The sequence below is a fragment of the Armigeres subalbatus genome, chromosome 2 (assembly GCF_024139115.2).
Source record: "Armigeres subalbatus isolate Guangzhou_Male chromosome 2, GZ_Asu_2, whole genome shotgun sequence".
NCBI lineage: Eukaryota > Metazoa > Arthropoda > Insecta > Diptera > Culicidae > Armigeres > Armigeres subalbatus.
Window position 1 is genome coordinate 154,169,507 of NC_085140.1, and position 20,332 is coordinate 154,189,838.

Sequence of the window (20,332 nt, forward strand, 5' to 3'; positions counted from 1 at the left end):
GTGCTTTATCGGCTAAATTGCCAACTCGGTCGTATATGTCGCTTTAGCCAAATGAAATTTTTGGTCAAACTGTTTTGCGTTATATAACCGTTTCACCCAAACGTAATTTAAATAAATATGAATTAAAATTTACATGACAGTTATATTTACATCAAGTATTGTTTCCTTTTACATTAAATACTAATTTAAATGTCTTTAAATTTTTATTACTTTTTTCTGTGTAGAACATCCGAAGTCCTTAGTTCATCTAAACTGCTAAAACCAATCCAAATTTACCTCTAAGAAGTGGTTGAACATTTTTCCCGTTCCTGAGGGGTGAAAAAAAGGCGGGCGTTATTTCAAATTTAAGAAAAAAAAGAGGAGTGTGAAAAGTGGTTTTACAGTTTAAAAAAATAAAAAAATGACGAGCTCGGTGGTCTAGTGGCTACCGCTTTTGCCTTGTAAGCCAGAGTTCATGAGTTCAATCTCTGGCTCGTCCATTTTCTAGTTTGTATTTCAATCTTAGTTCCTTTATTTCACGTTCTACCAAAACGATTCCTATCGTTATATCTTCTTCTTCTTCCTATTTGCCTTACATCCCCAGAGGAACCTCGCAGCTTAGCATTCATTCAGCACTTCCACAGTTATTAACTACAAAGTTTCAGAGCCAAGTTAGCATTTTTGCATTCGTATATCATGAAGCCAACACGATGATACTTTTATGCCCAGAGAACGTTATATTAATAATAATTGTTTTACTAATAATTAAAAAAAATCTAGTGAACCTATGAGAGGTCGTAGAGTTGATGCAGGGAAAAGTACATTTAAGAAGAACTGGACTACAAGAACATTGAATATAATACAGCCTGTCACAACTCAGTACTACAAACAAAGCAATACCAAATATTTTTGCAGTTGACTGACATTTTACGACTGCGTTTTTATTGCAAATAAAACACCATTCCACATGTGAATAATAGACTACATGTGCTTCCATGATCTCTATTTTTCCTTCAAACCGCCCACGCTATCTATCATCATAACCTGAATGCACAACACGCTTTTCGATCATTTGCACGAAGCAGTAGCTGGTAGAACCGCGCCACGCGGCTTCACTTCACAGATAGTGTCAAACAAATGAGATTTATGCCGATAACCAATTAGAAGGAGATGTAGGGAGAGTAGTGTAGTATGCGCCGGTATGCTAAAATTCAATTAATAAACTGTTTCTGGATTAGAATCACATTTCAGGATATTTACTATAGAAATTGATCCAAAACCCGTAAATTTCATTTATATTATTTTATCAATGTTCTAAATCTGAACATTTCTATTATTTATTTGCGATCTGAAACACTCGCATATTACTAATTTAAAGTATTTGAAAAATAAGGAATGTTATAATTTTATTTGTTATGAACAATATTGGGGAAAAGCAAGTAAAATCTTTATACATAATGTGCATTTTGAATCATCTTCCAATACACAGAGCGCTTAGTAACCCCACTTCCCATAAACAGCAGTCGTGCATTTCAATTGAGTTATCGCAATAAATTGCGATTATCCGTATGCGCTTCGAGAGAAGGGAGTACCCGCTTCTACGCCCATCAGCTTCCATAAGTGTAACTGAAGATTCTACTGCAATTATGGATGCATCTATCAATTACGGCAGTCGTGCTCGCCCGAAGGATCGCTATTTCCGTTCAGTTACTTGAAACAGCACACTCGGAACACCACCCGCAATTTGCATACGGAGCCTAAACCTACACTCTTGTGCGTTGTTTTTATCCAGCTTGCTGCAAAAAAGCACGAACTGCAATTCAAGTGCAATGAGCGGAAGATTTTGCGGTGTGAAACAAAAAGCAAATCTGACAGATTTGTTTGATTGAAATATTTTAATTGCAGATCTACGGACAAACAAGGCAGCCATTTACGGGGGGTACACAGTAAATGTTCTGACCATAGCCTGGTAGCAACAGTACGAATCGATTGAATATTGAATTGAAACGTTGATGAATCTTAAATATGGGTGTGATCATGAAACCCACACGGCACACGGGATAAGACGAAACGTTGAGAAGGAATTGCAGAGATCAGCTTCATTATAGTGCATTTCAATAAACTGAGAAAAATAAATACACCCAAGATTTTTTTTATTAAAGACACCCAAGAATTTTGCATCGCAGATTCTTTGTATATTAAAAAATGTTATGGCCGAGTTTCAGAATGTTCACCCAACCAGCGAACCAACCCAACCAGTTTTGTATAAGAATCTTGCGAAATCTTTATAAAATTGATACACAGGGTTACTGCATTTCATAACATGTACCCATAACAATAACAATCAAGAACAAAAAGTTGGTGCGTAAATTGCTTTGTTTCTGATTTTTGAGATTTTGTAACAGTCTACTTATCCTGCATTGCTAGGCGTCCCGTAAAACGCCATGCATTCCATGACACGTCTGTAACATCTAGAAAATATATGGAAGGATGTCTGGATAATTTGTAACATATCCATTAATCAGAAGCGAAAGTAGAACTTGGACAGTCTACAGGGTCTACTGAACTTGGAAAATAAAAAGAAGTAGGTATAACTTTAAGAATTTAATCAATTTCTTTAAGTACTAGAGAATCTAAGCATTCTGAAAGAACGCCGAAAATTGAGTTCACCTGTCAAAAAACGAGGTCGAAAACGTTTCTGTAAAAATTTCAACGATAGAAAAAGGAAAGATTTACTTTTGATTCCGTAGATCAACTCAATCTTAAAAAGAAAAATTACCTTTTTTTTCGCTCCCTTCAACTATTTTTAATTTGATCAATAGATATAATACAAAACAAAACACAAAATACGTATTTTCGTGGAGAATTGGTTTCTTTGTTCTACATAAAGTTAAATTTTTACTTCTTCCCTCGAGAATAAAGTTCAAATTTCATAGAATACACCTTGCCGGATGCAGTTGAGTTGTTGAATTTAATTTAGGACGTACATTTGTTGTGAAAATCAAAATCAATTCCACAAAATAAAAATTGTCATAGAATTTAGGTTTCTCTGCTCTGCAAAGTTGAATTTCGGGTTTTCACTTTGAGAATGAAGATTGATTTTGTAGAGAAACGGAATTATATTAACAAAAGAATGTATTTTCATGGAAATTTTGTTTCTTTGCTCTGCAAAGCTGAATGCCGGCTTTTCATTTTGAGAATAGATTGAATTTTTTAGAATTTCGATTTTAAGGACGGCTACGCAGTCTTGAATTATTGAAACAAGATGTATATTTATCCGACGTTTCGACACGGGGAAGGTGTCTTCATCAGGGGAAAAATACGGTATTTTCCCCTGATGAAGACACCATCCCTGTGTCGAAACGTCGGATAAATATACGTCGTTAAATATACGTATAAGCCGTCTTTAAAATCAAAATAAAAATATACAGTCGATTTCTCAATAGTTCATTTTTTAGAATGGGTCTTGCAAAACAGGTTGTTGAATTTTATTTAGCTCGTACGTTTATTGTGAAAAACCGAATTAAATTCACGAAACAACGTATTTTTACAAAAATTTGGATTATGTGTTCGTGTGCTGTTTACTTTGGCAAAACAATAATATCAAGGATTTCAACGGTGCACAAGTGCATTATCTATTCATTCTTCAAATATTCCGATTTCAACGCAGAAAACAAACACATGCAAAAGGAAGAATATTCTTCAAATTATGTGTTTGGATCAAAGTTACGTGCAAAAGTTGTGTTTTTTTGTTGAATCATACAAATGTTGCTAGGGCTGCTGCCAATTCCGCATTTTACACTACTCATTGTAAAGCCCAAATACCTATTATACCATTGCGATTCATCAGTTTTACAGCCATTTTTACAAGAATTTAGTTGCGGCAGCTGTCAAAAATGTGGTTGAAATAAAGTAAAATGTTCATGACAATCATGATTACGATTTTTATCTAAAATATGTTTTATGTAAGTTTCCAAATAAATATACGTTCTTGGCGTTAATTTATATTGTAGACATCATCTATACTCTTCTTGACACCCTACATTCATTGCAGCTGAGGAATGATTAATGAAAAATAAATAATAAACTTACATTACAGTGCCAAAGGATATTTTTTTCGTCTTACCTGAAATGGGAAATAAAAATAGAACATTTAGAACAATCGCACAATGTAAACTGGTGTCGGTTTTCACGGGGGGGATACGTTTCGCATAAATAAAAACCGCGTAAATCCCAAAAACCGCGTAAAAAACTACTTTTTTGACGATTTTTCGCGGTTTTAAGTGTTCCTCGACCTTTTTTTTGAAATTTTGAAAACTGCGTCAATTAAAAAACCGCGTAAAAACGACTTTTGATCAAAATCGGTTTTTGCTATTTTTACGTGATCTATCGACCTGTTTCAAATATGGTGCATGCTTCTTATGATACATAGAATATAATGTGTAGACAGCATAACTTTTTGGTCATCCAAGAAATTCCTGGTGTAAGGCCTTTAGGTCTTCACGCGTAACTAAAGTTCTTTCGACCTGTTCCAAATATGGTACATGCTCCTTGTGGTACATAAAATAAAATGTGTACACAGCATAGCTTCTTGGTCATCCAAGAAATTCCTAGAGGAAGGCCTTAAGGTCTGCAAGCGTAACCGAAGGTATTTCAACCTGTTTCAAATATATTGCATGTTCCTTGTGGTACCTAGAGTTAAATGTGTACATAGCATAACTTCTTGGTCATTCAAGAAATTTCTGGAGTAAGGCCTTTAAGTTTACATGCGTAATTGAAGGTCGTTTGAACTGTTTCAAATATGGTATATGCTTCTTGTGGTACACAGAATAGAAACTTCTTGGTCATCCAAGAAATTCCTGGAGTAAGGCCTTAAAATCTGCACGTGTAAACAAAGATTTGTCGTCTTGTGGTACAAACTCTATATGCCACGAACAATAGGATGTGTTCTTAGCATAAGTTCTTAGTCACCTAAAAATACTGGAGTAAGGCCTTTAGATCTATCGATTTGTTTTCATTTGTGGTAATAATTCCAATTAGATCCGTTGTAGTTAGTTAGAATCAAGCGTGAATACGATGTTGCCAAGTAAATTATACTTACAGATTATCAATCGAACGAAAATTCTCAATTTGAAGTTTGAAGTACTCTCTGGTACAAGAAAGAACCGACTATTATTTATTTATTTGCTCAGACTAAGAACGGACTATGGGGCCTGCGTATTGTCGAACTGGACAACATGGGGTTCTGTCCACAATTTGAAGAATGGTCTCAATATCACAACGCAGATCATATAGGAGTAGAGAGGTATGCAAAAGTTGCTCAATTCTGCCACGTATGAGCAACCAGCATTCGGAGAGATTCCATCCTCTATTAACTGCCCATTAGGGTGCGGCTTATTTTTCGAATGTTTCCGAAACCTGGAATTCGTGTACTTAACCTCTTTTTTAAGGAAAAAAAAGTAGCCTCAGAATTTGAGGCCAAAATATTGAAGTTTAGAGGGCGCAAAGGCCTTTAAGGTGATTTTTTGACCATCAAGTTTACTAAATTAATGATTTCGTGTGTGTCCCTTCTACGTGAAGTTAAACGATTTACAATGATATGGAAATGCTAATATCATCTTCCAAACTTGTACTTGAACATGTACGTCGTTCATGATAGAATTAGAGGCGAAAGTATAGAATTGATAGTTCCGTTAGGATACGGCAGGCATGAAGAATGTTTTTATAGAAGTCGATTTGAAAGCGAGCGGAGGGCAATATTTGTGATGGCACATATCACACGACCTTCCGATTATTTGGCAATGTTTTAGACCAAATACTGCAAAACAGTGTTTCTATTGGACAAAGACCCACATCTTCTTCTTCTTATTGGCATTACGTCCCCACACTGGGACAGAGCCACCTCGCAGCTTAGTGTTCATTAAGCACTTCCACAGTTATTAACTGCGAGGTTTCTAAGGTTACCATTTTTGCATTCGTATATCATGAGGCTAACACGATGATACTTTTATGCCCAGGGAAAAAGAGACAATTTCCAATCCGAAAATTGCCTAGACCGGCACCGGGAATCGAACCCAGCCACCCTCAGCATGGTCTTGCATTGTAGCCGCGCGTCTTACCACACGGCTAAGGAGGGCCTTCATATAGTGGGTCATAATTTTATTATTTTTATAGTACATTTTAAATTTATAGTTCCTTTTCATATGGAATTATACCGTAGTCGTATAAAAAATGTTTTAGTAGAGTAAATTTACCAGAAAACTGAATTACCTGAAAGAATTTCATTTTGTTTTATTGTTTTAACGTATTAACAATGTTGGCATAATGAAAAGCTGTTTAGAATGAGAGCTTACCCGTATAATCATTTACCGTTCTTCAAACTACTGCCCATCTATCGCGAGCAGTGTATCGTCAGATGTGCCAATCGTGGTTTCCAATGATGACTTAATTGCTATAATGACTGAGAAAACGAGAAATTTTGAACCTAAGAAACTAATCGAAACTAATCGTCAGCACAAAAGACTAGATAACAGATTATAGTTCACATCTGTTTCTCTGTACTAGAGTTTCTGCGTCGAAAATCAGATAATTCCATGTAAAGTTATGCTAATGTCTCATCTGATATGCAGATTACATCAAACATCCATTCAATAATTGAAACTTTAAACAGATATAATGTGTTTGTTTTCAAAAGTACTATGTACTCACTTTTCATACACTTGTAAGAAATAAAAACATTAACATTTGGACTTCGAACAATCATTTTTTGAAAATTCGAAAACGTATTTTCGAGATTGCGTAAATATAATTCCGCAATTTTCGCCACAACATTTAAAGCAACCGCGATTTTTGCAACCGAACGAGCAAATACGCGGAAATTGTTATAGCTTTGTATATTGCAAAAAATTACTTAAATAAAGGGGAAAAAATGTATATGGCATGGTTTCATTGAACGTCGTTGATGGACGCCCATATAGCATGATTTTATTGCTGAGATCCCCACGAAATAGCCATTATCCTTAATTGAATAATTTGTTTGAGAAACTGCAACAACAAAAAACTTTTTTGAGCAAATTGGAACCGAATCTTTTGATTTTTTCGATACAATTCAACAGTTATTGGCAAAACTTAGCATCCTGGGGTACTTCCAGTTGAAAAACTGTAAGCAGTACTTCACAGTTGCTCTTTAAAGTGCGTGTACATATGCAGTTTCTCAAACAAACGAAAAAAATTCTCGAACAAAAAATTTTTCGTATTTTTTGCCAGTACACTGGATTTTGTTTTTACACGATTTACATTTTCTCAATTTTCCACTCATCCTAAATGCTTAACGCATATTAATTGTCATGTGATTTTTCTTTGATTTATTCTGGATTTTTTGAAACATGTTGCGAAGAGATTGGTGGCAAATTGAAGTCACACGATCAAAAATACGAGCGAAAAAAAATCGTGTAAAAACAAAATCCTGTGTATATGTATTTTTGGACGAGGATTCACGATAAGGAGGATAAAAATCTCATTTAGGCCAAAAATGTCACATATGCAGTTTCTCAAACAAACGGTTCAATTCTGGTCCGCCATCCTGAATTTTAAAACAAAAATCGATTTACGCAACCTGTTCATCGATCACGATGGATAGACACCCATATTGCATGATTTCGTTGTTGGTATCACTACGAAACTGTTTCAAGCTTGAATTTTGGTCGGCCATCTTGAGTTCCAAAATGGCAGCAAATATTGTTTTTTTTTTTTTCATTCTATTCATCTATCTCAATTGATAGTCACCCAAATTGTATGATTTTATTGCTGAGATCCCCACGAAACAGCAATTATCCTACATTTTGGTCCGCCATCTTGGATTCCAAAATGGTGTCAGAAATCTATTTTCGAATTCATATTCAACGATCGCGATTGATAGATACCCATTTTGCCTCGAGATATACAAATGATCTGTGAAACCATTATTTTCCCAAAAAATATTGTTTTCCTTTGAAAAAGACTTATATTTGAAGACCAGGTAATTTAAAATAACAACATTGTCCTCTCTCGTAAATGTTGGGACAAACTCAACTCGCAATAAGCGTTTGTCCCAAACTGCAACAGAATAGGACAATGATCGCCTGCGGCGCATTTAGCGAGGTAGTCGGTTTTCAATGATGTTTTTGGTTGAATAAGTATCAGTTATTAATGTTTAAACATAAATGTAACCATCTGTTTACATGATTTGTGTTTTACTTCAGAAATATACAAGTTATCGCAGTTTTAAAAGTTCACAACAATTACCTCTCCATGTTTGTTGCTAATAAAATGGAACGCAACATTGTCTTTATCCTCTGCAGATGAGGATAAAGAGTTATAGCTATTATCTTTTATTGACAATTACATTCCTTGTTGAAGACTAATATTTTTCTTCGAAAACCGCATGAATTCGAAATCCGCGTAAAAAACGATTTTTTTTCCAAAATCGACCAAAAATCATTTCTTCACGTGTATTCCTACCTTTTTGAAAAACCGCGTAAAAAAAACTTTTTAGAAAAATTGCGTAAAAAATAACCGCGTAAATCCCAAAATTCGCGTAAAAAGCGTCCCCAGTTTACATTAAATAGAGACTGTTTGTTGTAAATTCATGAGATAGCTATACAAACCGCGTGCAGCGATATAAAAACCATTGCTTGTTAATTTTAGTCCTCCAAAGGGCGTTCAACAGCCGTACATTCCGTGAAACGTGATCAAATCTTAACCGTAATGCAGATTGATGCAGGTCAATCAAATAATGACCAGTTATAAATTGTATGTGTTGATCTACCATAATTACATTTGATCGTTCTTTTACTCATTGTCATTCATATTAGAAACAATAATTTCAAACAGAAAATAATTTTACATATTTTTAAAATGAATTTTGCGAAAAGTGAATTGTTCACCATTGTTAATGTATAAGGTGTAGATGCCTAGAGCTAACTGGTGGGTAACTTTGACATAAAAAAACTGTCTTATTTAATAGACAGACAAACTCCACAAATCATCTTAATCTGACACTCAGCACGATACACATAAAAATGGTACCGATAATGATGATTAATGAACCACCGCAGCAGAATACAAAATAGTGAGTGCTTTGTACAAACTGTTGCAACTGAAAGTCTCTTACATTTTTTATTTCTTCACACTCAGCCACCGCACCGCCGTGATCGCTATTCAAGAACAGCACTCGGGTGATATTTGAATCGATCGATGTCTTCAATTAAGAAACCACCCTCGTTCGTTAATGATAGACCCCTGCGGCAATAAATTGATCGTTAAACATGTGATTAAATTCGTGACCGAGCGGGTTAGTACAGCGCAAAAGTTTAATATGGAAAATAAATTTAACAACAATACCTCTCATCAACTGCATTCTTTCTCAGTGACAAAATAGGGTAACCAACGATTTACAGGAGAATTGATTAACTTTAAGGCATAGTGCATATTAATTGTCTTATCAGTCGAACAAATAAAAAAAGTGGTTGAAAGCTTACATACAAGAAAAAATGTCAACAAGTATTCTTATGGTTTTATAGCATACCTATAGAGTGAACCGTTGTCCACAACAGCGTTATAAAACGGTCGAAGTTACTTGACATGACATGTGAATTATGTAGATTTCTTTTGAAAGTACTTAAGTTTCACACTCTTATAAGCAAGAATGTTCAAAACAAATGTAAACTCAAATTGAGTTGGTTACCCTATTTGATCACTGCCAATAGAAGACGGTCGGTCAAGGTCGCAGTGAAAATACCATATTGAAAGAATTTATGTATCGGCAGATACGAGGAACAAGATGATGCTGCTGCAATTGACCAGCCTTGTACTTATTAGTAGAAAATGTGAGAACAACGACGACGACAACGTGGCGCGACGATGCGGCGATTTAATTGGTTTATGGAGTTTGCGCGAATTCCTTACGGTTGGTTGTTGGCGCGCATCATCTGTCCTCTGTGCGCAGTAGACTGGTTCATTTGATGTGGAATGCATTGCTTTTGAAATGTTCAAAACCGTGGTTGTATAACAAGTTCAAGAAAATGTTTGGGACTTGGAATGATGTCACAACTTGGGCCGATCAGTGCCACCCCATGTCCGATTGTACTTAACCTCCCTAATGTGTTCGGGTCAATATGACCCGAATCACAATTTAAAATTGCAATAACTTTTTAACGCAATAACGCAATAAAGGGGTTTGAAATTTCTTGCCTTTTCCTATTTCGTGGAAAACTATGTTCCTAAACGTTGATCTACTTTGTAGTTGACAAGATAGATCCTCCAAAATGAGAACATCTGCAGGAATATTGACAGCATCACATTCTCCATCTTTGATATAATTTTTAGGATTTTTTCGTAAAAAAACAATAATAAAATCGATGTTGCGCGGTATTATTATGAAATTATTGTTCACACAAAAGTGGCCAACTGTCAATCCTTCCACTGGCGATTACAGAATTTGGATGTGGCCGATCATCAATCTGAGGTCAGCTTCGGAAAATTTATGAGTTGGCGATTATTTTGGGAATATAAACAGGTAATTTGGTTGAGATATGCCGGAGTCAGCATTTCAAGTCAAATCCGAGTCAATATGACCCGAGTGTAAGTATTGTTTAGAAGGTTAAAATTTGTATAGAGGCATATTTTGGGCAAACGCAATGTCAATTTTTGGAACTAGATGTTACATTGGCTTACAAAATAAGGTTGCAGCAACACAAATATGACCAATATTAGTTGTATGGATAACAAAAATTTCAGTAACATCAACATGTGTACTTTTTTTTTTTTTTTTTTAAACAAATCTACCAGTAAAGATACTTTAGTATATTTAAATGCTACCATTTAAGAGTATTAAAATTAACTTTGATCTCGACATACATACATAAAATTGCGCTTCCAATATAATAGTAGGTAATAGTTATAATAAGGGGCCCTCCTTAGCCGTGCGGTAAGATGCGCGGCTACAAAGCAAGACCATGCTGAGGGTGGCTGGGTTCGATTCCCGGTACCGGTCTAGGCAATTTTCGGATTGGAAATTGTCTCGACTTCCCTGGGCATAAAAGTATCATCGTGTTAGCCTCATGATATACGAATGCAAAAATGGTAATCTGGCTTAGAAACCTCGCAGTTAATAACTGTGGAAGTGCTTAATGAACACTAAGCTGCGAGTCGGCTCTGTCCCAGTGTGGGGATGTGAAGCCAATGCCAAAAAGAAGAAGAAGAAGTTATAATACATATGACATAGGACTGATAATGAATATATTGTAAACATTATATTTTCTGAAATACTTTACAAGCTTAAACAATCATAGCTTCATTCTTATGGACTAGTCTAGTATTCACCGTGCAAACATTCAATATGGCAAATAAACACTTCGATGACGGAATTGATTCGTTAGGTGGACTGTTTGAATCGTGAAATGGTTACTCGTCAAACGCAATTAATTTGGGCGAAATATACTGAATTTTCGGGGTAATTATAAATTAGAGCGGTTGTTTTGTCGGCTTACAGCCGGAGACGGTGCACAATAAATAAAGATTCAGTAATCGCTACCTTTATGCTGCTTGGTCAATGAACTGATGTACATTTCTATTGCAAAAATGTATCACATCATTCGAAAACTGTATCAAAACATTCCTCTATGTTTTTTCAGGATTTTCTCCAGGGAAGAACCTTTAGAAATTGTTCAATGTTTGTTCAATCTAATGTTTTACCTGTTAACCTGGGGCTGTAAAAACTGCTTCTTGGAGTTCCTTCAGAAATTAGAATACTGAGATGAGGCGTTTTAGAACTTATACTTGGCTTAGAAACCTAGAAAAGAGACATAGGCTTATAAATATTAATCACAAATAATATCTGGAAATAGATCGAAGGGAATAGACCTTTACCAACTTCTTAAATATTAAGATATTGAACACTTTTGAATGGAATTCTCGAATTTCTGTAACTATTGATTTCAATAGCCATACTTCTTAGTCTCCAGTTAGCCTTGCGAGCGTAGGATTGCCAATTCGGAGATGGCCATTATAAGTTTTAACTGAAAAGTGATACACTGAATGACCTACATTGATTACATTTTTCATCTTCTCATAGGCATTACATCCCCCACTGGGACATTGCCGCCTCGTAGATTAGTGCTCCTTTAGCACTTCCACAGTTATTAACTACAATGTTTCAAAGCCGAGTTATTTACCAGTGTTGCATTCGTACACGATGATACTTTTATGCCCAGGAAAGTCCGAACATTTCTTCAGCATAGTCTTATTTTGCTTTGCAGCCGCGCATCTTACCGCACGGCTAAGGAAGGCCCCACATTGATTACATTTTACGGTGAGTTGGATAATTTCCCGCATTAAATAATCCTTTTTTTATCCGATTTTCTCGGTTTCCCAACTGGGCGGACATTTTTTTTGCTTGTTAGTTTACATGAAAATCATCAGGGTGATCAATCATCAGAGACTCAAATTTGAGAATAAAATTCCCTGGCTTTCCAGATTATTTCTCGAAAGATTCCAAGAAGGTATATGAAAAATGTGTTTTTCAATTCTTAGAAGCATATGAAAATCTCTGCACATATGAATCCATTAAGTCCATATGAGTTCTTGAGTTACTAGAAGCCCAAACACTTCCAGAAGCAGAACATTACACTCCAAAAAATATCTGTATAAGATATATGTGTCGCCGTTATAAATTTTTGCAATAGCTCCACCCTAATATATTCGATATAGAACCACACATAAATTAAATAATTGCTAATTCGAGACCACACATAAAGTTTTTTTTTGGATATTGTCTTGTTTATTTGGATATATTTTTTATTAGTAGTTCGCGTGGGGAATGGTTATGTGTGTGCTTATATACATCATAAGTTAAATCTATGATTTGTAGAAAATCGAAGATAATTTTTGGCGTTCACAAAGATTCAATCCGAGTAGCCCAATTCAGACTGTTTTGGTTACCGTTACTTATATATGACTTGATTCTGTCATACATAGGTTTAAGTAACTCGTCGATGACAAGTGTCTTGCTAGGGAAGTAAATGCGCAGAACTCCTGAAAGGTTATCATAATTCAGCATTACTCATATCGTTCCAAAATTGACTCCCATTAATGTTATAAACTTTCTGGTGCCTTCAACCACCATCGGGAATTCTCACGGACTCTCTAGAGTCGCAATAGATCTCCAAGACTATTGACAGACTTCTTCAAATCGTTGAAATTTTCATATCTTTCTTTGTGTGAAATCTTGTGTCTTTTGACATGACACATGAACTCTCTCCAAACAATTAAGGGAGTTTCTAGAAATCCTTCTAATCCCGTTAAACAAAATTACGGGTTAGGTATTTTTGTGGACATCGAGAAACCTCCATTGGCCCTCAAATATACTTACGCAGTAAGAATTGTTATTCACTTTCTGTGGAGTTTATGAACTTCTAAAAATAGTCACCGACTGCTTGTTATTTTTTCAGATAATCAAGAATTCAATCTCTTCAAGCTCACTTAAATCCCGGTATCAGTGAGCCCGGAAAAACATTAAACATCAAAACATTAAAACTTTAAATATTTTGGTCTGAATACACTCAGGTCGTTAATTTTTTTTTGTCGATTGTGGCTTTCGGTTTAAATGAAACAATGGAAAATGGAAAATTATCAAAAAACAAAGAAGTGGCATAATTAGTCTCAAATGCTAAGGGAAGCAACACATACTACATTTATTTTATCGATTTTTAGTTGTTTGCCAAAAATCAATCAATCGTCTTGTTTTGTTTAATTTATAGAAAGTTAAACTACTATCAACTCGCTGTCAGACAACTACAACAAGTAACTAAACTTTATAAGGAACATTTAATAGAGTTTTTTTAACTCGTGAAAACATGTTTGAAGATTCCTTTGCATATTTTTCGAATAAATCCCTCCACGAAGACATTTCAATTCTGATAAGTAAAGTAAGTGCGATAAGATGCGCGGGTACAAAGCAAGGGTGGCTGGGTTCGATTCCTGGTCCAATTTAAGAAATTCCCGGGCTAGAATTTTTTTTTACCTCCATAGGCATGAAAGTTTCATCAGTTATATTATATAAATATATTAATTAGGCCGTAACAAATATTTGATGGAAATTATGTCCTACAGGTTTCCGAAAGGTAAAGGGGAAAAAAATAAACAGTAAAATGAAAAAAAAATCAAAAAACTCTTCGGATTTGTTAAAGAAGAGCTTTTTTTTTGTTTATTTTATGTTTATTATTTTAAAGCAAAAAATCCGAGGGGGGAGTCATAAGTGTTTTTAAATATTTGTATCGGCCTATATCTATAGTAACATCAAGATAAATACACTTAGGTGTTCCAATCTACCTGATATATGTTGGCATAATATTTACTAGGGCCATAGTAATGGATCAGAAATAAAAGGGTGCTCATTATCGAATTTATAAGATTCCCTTATAACTTAGATAAAATATTGCGCAGGACTAATGCAACTTCGCCGGTTGGTTGAAAATTAAAGAAAGGAAATTTAATTTAAATTTTTAAGCAGTAGTTCGAAACTAATGTCTCGAAAATTATATCGAGCTAGTGGAAAAACTTTGTGAGAAGTTAGTTTTAGATATAATACAATATAGTTTCTACCATAAATAGTGTGGGAGGGCTTGAGAAAGTCCAGGAAGTGTATTATGTTGCAAATAACAACGGACAATTCAGAAAAATATATTAAGCTCTTTTAGTGGAATGTATTAAACCGTCTAAGACGAATTAAGTACTGTCCATTTAATTCCACCAGTTAACTGGTGGAATTAAATGAACAGTACTTAATTCGTCTTAAACGGACAATTATTTGCAGATAATGCACTATCTATCTATCTATCCAAATACGGACCGAAACGTCGGGACAAGGACATTATAGTTCGTTTAATGCAATAATAAGACTGCTAAGCCAATAAAACAATACGTATGAAACAAAATTCAGTCGAAACTCCACAAAATAATGCACTATCACTACTCCACAAAAAAGTTTAAAAAAAAATCGCCTTTTTAAATATGCACTCCTTTTCTATATGCCAAACCGAAAACTAAAGATGTTTGCAAATGCCACAGATCAATCAAAGCCATATCTAGCATCCGGTCACAATTTCGAATAACCCATTAGTGTTCAACGCAGTTGCTTATCGTCAGCGTCATAAACTGCCTGTGTAAAAAGACAAATCACTATGCAAATACCAAACAGTTCACACTCTTGAATAATCACCGAAGCCGATGCATACAATATATAACGAAATCGAGCGTGAAGATTGAAACTGTCGTAAGAACATAAAAGAGTCCATATCTTTAGTATGGCTTCTGAATCGGAAAACAAGTAAAGTAAGAATATCTTTTGTTTTAAATTTACGATTCATTCAAAAATCATGCTTGAAATATCGGTTCGAAAGTGGTAGTGCAGTTAGTTCCAAACCGCCCACCCAAAAGTCCAGGTTTTATTAAAAATGGTTCTCCATAACAGTTATTCTAATGAATTACCTCACGTTTGTCAGCGCCACCAAAACTGCTGCTAAAGTTATTGTTCAACGCTCGGATCCGATCGAGATCGATTCCACCGTTAGTGCCAACCACACTGTCCTCGTCACCGCCAAACATAGACGAGACATCGGACATTCGCCTGGAGTTGCGCCGTGCGGCATCGAGCGAATCGATGGAAATCCGTCGCGAGTAGGAGGAATAGCTGGAATCGTTCGAGTTCCGACGGTTGACGATCGGGGGCTTCACTGTTCCCGAATCGAACGAGAGGCGCTTGGTGAGGTCGCAAAGGTCATGCTCGCTACTGTCCTCGCTGTCCTTAGATGGCGAGGAGGCCTTGTTTTTGAGAATCGAATGAAGCTTTCCGGTGCTTGGCGCGAACGGGAGGTGTATTTGGTGATCCTCAAGGTTTAGGCTGCTGCGTTTGCTAGCCGATGACCGACCAGAAAGAGAGGGTTTTCGGCGGAGATCCACAGTTGAAACCGAAGTACTACGGAGCATTGATGGGAAATCAGATGGGTGCTCCATAGGGCGTACCGGCTTATTTAGTACTGGCATGCTATCGCGTCGCCGATCGGGATTGTATAAACTGTTTTTACTGGAGTATAGGTCACCAAAATGTGCGATTGAGTTCCTGTTCGCCAGTCGAGTTTTTCTTTTAGCCATTTCAGCTTCTCGGCCAACATTGTAAATCGATCCATAGGAACCTCTTTTGGTAGCACTTAGATCGGCCATAGAACTGACATAGTCACGTTTCACTCCCGAACATATACTTCCTCTGCGATGACTTCCATGAATGTTACAGTGCCGACTTGTTCGAGATTCTATAATTTTGACCTCGTTCTCCTTTTGGTTCATGAAAATTTCATCAATTTTCTGTAATTGTTTGTCCACCACGCTGTGCCGATGATGATGGGAATGGTGATGATGATGAGCCATCCTCAAGAGAAATCCACAGCGTACGATTCAGCCGCAACGAAGAGGAGAAAAAGCTATCCACAACACCGTGAGTCACTTTAAACAGACACTTGCTCTTGTCTTGAGCAAACAACACCAAATAAAGACGTCAAAACAAATCTCACACGCTTCAGTAAACCATGTTGTCCTATTTTGGACCTAAAATCCCCGGCATGCCTCCCAAGCGAAAAGAAAAGAAAGGCGCAGACACAATAAATAAAAGCAATAAAACACCCTAAATCACAAATGACCCGTGAACCGCGAATGGCAACACTATTCTTTTAACGATCGCGACCAAGTCAGTCCCAAGAATTTCAGCAATGAGCAAAACTTCCACCGCCACTGTAAGACACTTGGACTAGGGGCCAAAACGACCGGCGCGCGAATCAAACGATCGTAGCTGACTGATGTTCGCGACTGAATCATACGTGTGTTGTACGACAAACAGTGCGGCGGCGACGGCCGTGTACTGTGGTACTCTCGTGGGCCATAAATGATAGAAACGGTTGAGATTCAACTTTGTACTTACGTGTTCAAAATTTAAGGGTATGAAAAATGAACTTATATTTATCTGTTAAAAATATATTTTCTAAATCAGATGTTTGTTGAAAAAATAAAATAAAATAAATTCTTAATTTTTACGCCGCCCCAAAACATCAACGAAAATGGTGATAGAATACGTTCACTCTAACCACAAATCTACATCGTTTAAGTATAGAAGTTAGATTGTTTGTTCAACAAATTAGCATTGGTTAGGCACAAAAAGAATGAAAAAAAAGAGAAAACGATCAAACTTTTCCCGGCGCTGAAAGTGAGCTTCTTTACCTTTCCGCAAAAAAGTTTCTCTTCTATAAACTGCGTTAGTGAGCATTATCTGCTCAAGATATTAAGTATTCTCACTAGTCTTCTATAGTGTTCATGTGTTGCATTTGTAGTTCTCGACCTCTAAAATCGACTGGATACTGGCGTTTGTTGTTTGATTGGGAAAATTCCGAGATTATTTTATCTCAAAATAGGAAATGGATCATCGCTTTAATGACGTTAAAGTCACTTACACGTTTGCATGATTGCATGTTCAGATAATCTAAGATATTATGATATCTGAATGTCTCCAAGATTGTTTCTCAGACAAAAATGGGCCTCCCAGAGGAAACGATAGGAACGGATTCTGAAAATTGTTCAGCAGCATATAAGCAAAACAGCATATGGAGGCGCATGGTACATTGGTACATTCGTACGATGATTCATTTTGTGACTAAACATTTTATGCAAATTTCTCAATCCGTGTACACGCATTTCTATAAAACTTATATTATGGGAAACCTGAACCTAATTGCATGTTGGGAAGTACTTGGTTAACATGTCGGATGCTGCGATCAAGAAATCATTAGAATCATGATTTCAAACAGCAGGTTTCCGGGCGTCTTCTAAGCGATTTTCACAATTCTTTCAAGGTGGATAACCTCGTCAAGCTTCCTTTAGTTTGTTTGTTTGTTCTGTTTCTAAGGACCCTCATTTATTTTTTTGCTAGATTAGTTTTGCTAATTTTCTACCAATTAATCCGAAATCCAGAAAAAAATGGAGAACCTAGAACATCTGCATCAAACTAATTTGGACTGCACATAATACTCAAGGGCTCTAGGGACTTGTGTGGACATGCTGGGTTGATTCCGATTGTATACCAGGAGTAGTTGACCTGCTAGACCAATTGATCTGAACTCCAGAACAATTTGGAGAACCTAGAACATCTGCATCAAACTAATTTTCACTGCACATATTACGTAAGGGTCTTGTATGGACATTCTGGGTAGATTTCCGTTATGAAGTTCTTCTGAATCGGAAATTGCTAGAAAATTTTAATTTACCAAATTTAATACAGCAATATCCCGATTTAATCACCCCATGGTGAATTTTGAGGTGATAAAATAGGAAATGTTACAAAATCGAAACAAAAATTATTTTCAATTTTTTTTTAAATTTGTATCACATCAGTTTATGCCTTGGAGAGGCAAAATTCGTGAACGGCACCCGTATTTTTTTCTCGAAAAGGCTTTCAAAATGAAATGATTAATAATAAACCACAGGCGGTGAAAGTTACATGTTCATTATAGAATTAGAGGCGAAAGTATAGATTTGATAGTTTCATTAGGATAAGGCAGACATGAAGAATGTTTTTCTATAGAAATCGATTTGAAAGCGAGCGGAGGGAAATATTTGTGATGGTATAAATCGCACGACCTTCCTTCTGCCAAACTCCCGTATGAAGGGAGAGAGAAGAATATCAGTGTGTTATATCTCCACTGGCAAAAGGAAGGTGGTTTGAGTTGCTCATATGCCATCGCGTGCGGAAGGATTTTCTATCGACGAGTACTGTCTCTAAATTTCTAATATGACATCAGCATCTAATCGAATAGGATTTTTATTGCGCAGTTCTGTTTTCTCCATGCGTTCGTCTCGTCGCAACTTCGACTAAAATTTTCTAAAATTTTTAGGATGACAAAATCGGGTCGAAAACAAGATTAAACAGGGGGAAAACAAAATCGGGTCAATACTGTATGAGTAAAATTTACCGATTCAGAAGAACTTCATAACGGAAATCTACCCAGAATGTCCCTGCAAGACCCTCACTAGGGTGGCTCAAAAAACACTTTTTCAATTTTTTTGATGGGCCGCCCTCTTATTCGGTTCTATTTGATGCCCTGATGCTCTGGACAAAATTTCAGCCAAATCGGTCAACGTTTGGGCGGTGCTAAACTCATTGGAAGTTTATATGGAAAAATGTATGCAGAAATATCCAAAAACAGTGATTTGCAGTTAGACGGTACAATTTACGATCAAGAACCATGATACTCATTCAGTTCTTGTAGAATTGAATACAGAATGTTATGCTGAAAACCGCGAGAAGATTAGAGTTTTTTAGGCAAAGATATTAGCATTTTACTGGAGTGTTGTAGGGGTGAATTTATTTCTTTTCAAAGGTAAAAGAAACGAAATTTGCTCAAACCCCACTTCAGAGAAATGCTAATAACTTAGCCGGGCAAACTCTAATCGTCCCGCGGTTTTCTGTACAGCATTCTGTATAAAATTCTTCAAGATCTGAGTGAGTATCATAGTTCTTCATCGTAAGTTGTGCCGTTCAACTACAATTCACTGTTTTGGGATGTTTCTGCATACATTTTTGCACATAAACTTCCAACGAGTTTAGCACCGTCCAAACGTTGACCGATTTGGCTTAAATTTTGTCCAGAGCATCAGGGCATCAAATAGAACCGAATAAGAGGGCGGCCCATCAGAAAAATTGAAAAAAGTTTTTCCCATACTAATTTGAGCCACCCTAACCCTCACGTAATATGTGCAGTGAAAATTAGTTTGATGCAGATGTTCTAGGTTCTCCAAATTGTTCTGGATTTCGGATTAATTGGTCTACAACGTCACCTACGCCTGGTATTCAATCGGAATCAACCCAACATGTCTATACAGGTCCTTAGAGCCCTAGTGTATTATGTGCTGTCCAAATTAGTTTGATGCAGATGTTCTAGGTTCTCCAAATTGTTCTGAAGTTCAGACCAATTGCACGGTCAACTACGCTTGGCATGCAATCGAAATCAACCCAGCATGTCCATGCAAGAGAGCCCTTGCGTATTATATGCAAACCAACTTAGACTAATGCAGATGTTCTTGGTTCTTCAAATTGTTCTGAATTTCTGAACAATTATTTCACTTGGTTAACTATTCCTGATATCAAACCGAAATTAATTCAGCATACCCATAAAGTTTCTTAGGTCAACAACATCTAGAATCCAACCGAAAGCAACCCAGCATGGCTAGCCAACAGTGTTGGGAAAAGTACAGTAAAGCACTATATTTGTTCGAA

The 20,332-nt window shown here is 36.3% G+C and overlaps 1 protein-coding gene across 5 annotated transcripts in view; it reads right to left on the bottom strand.

Moving 5' to 3' along the window:
* The window catches only part of LOC134211041 (WD repeat-containing protein 47), a 358,867-nt gene that overhangs the window by 190,159 nt on the left and 148,376 nt on the right, over window positions 1-20,332 (bottom strand). For 2 of the 5 annotated variants that reach the window (XM_062687597.1, XM_062687596.1), the window contains exon 1: window positions 15,505-16,859. The exons of the other annotated variants lie outside the window; for them this stretch is intronic. In XM_062687597.1, the coding sequence (XP_062543581.1) occupies window positions 15,505-16,440 (936 nt within the window). In that variant the 5' untranslated portion in view covers window positions 16,441-16,859. Of the gene's footprint in view, window positions 1-15,504; window positions 16,860-20,332 lie in introns of those variants that run through there. 5 annotated transcript variants of the gene reach the window in all.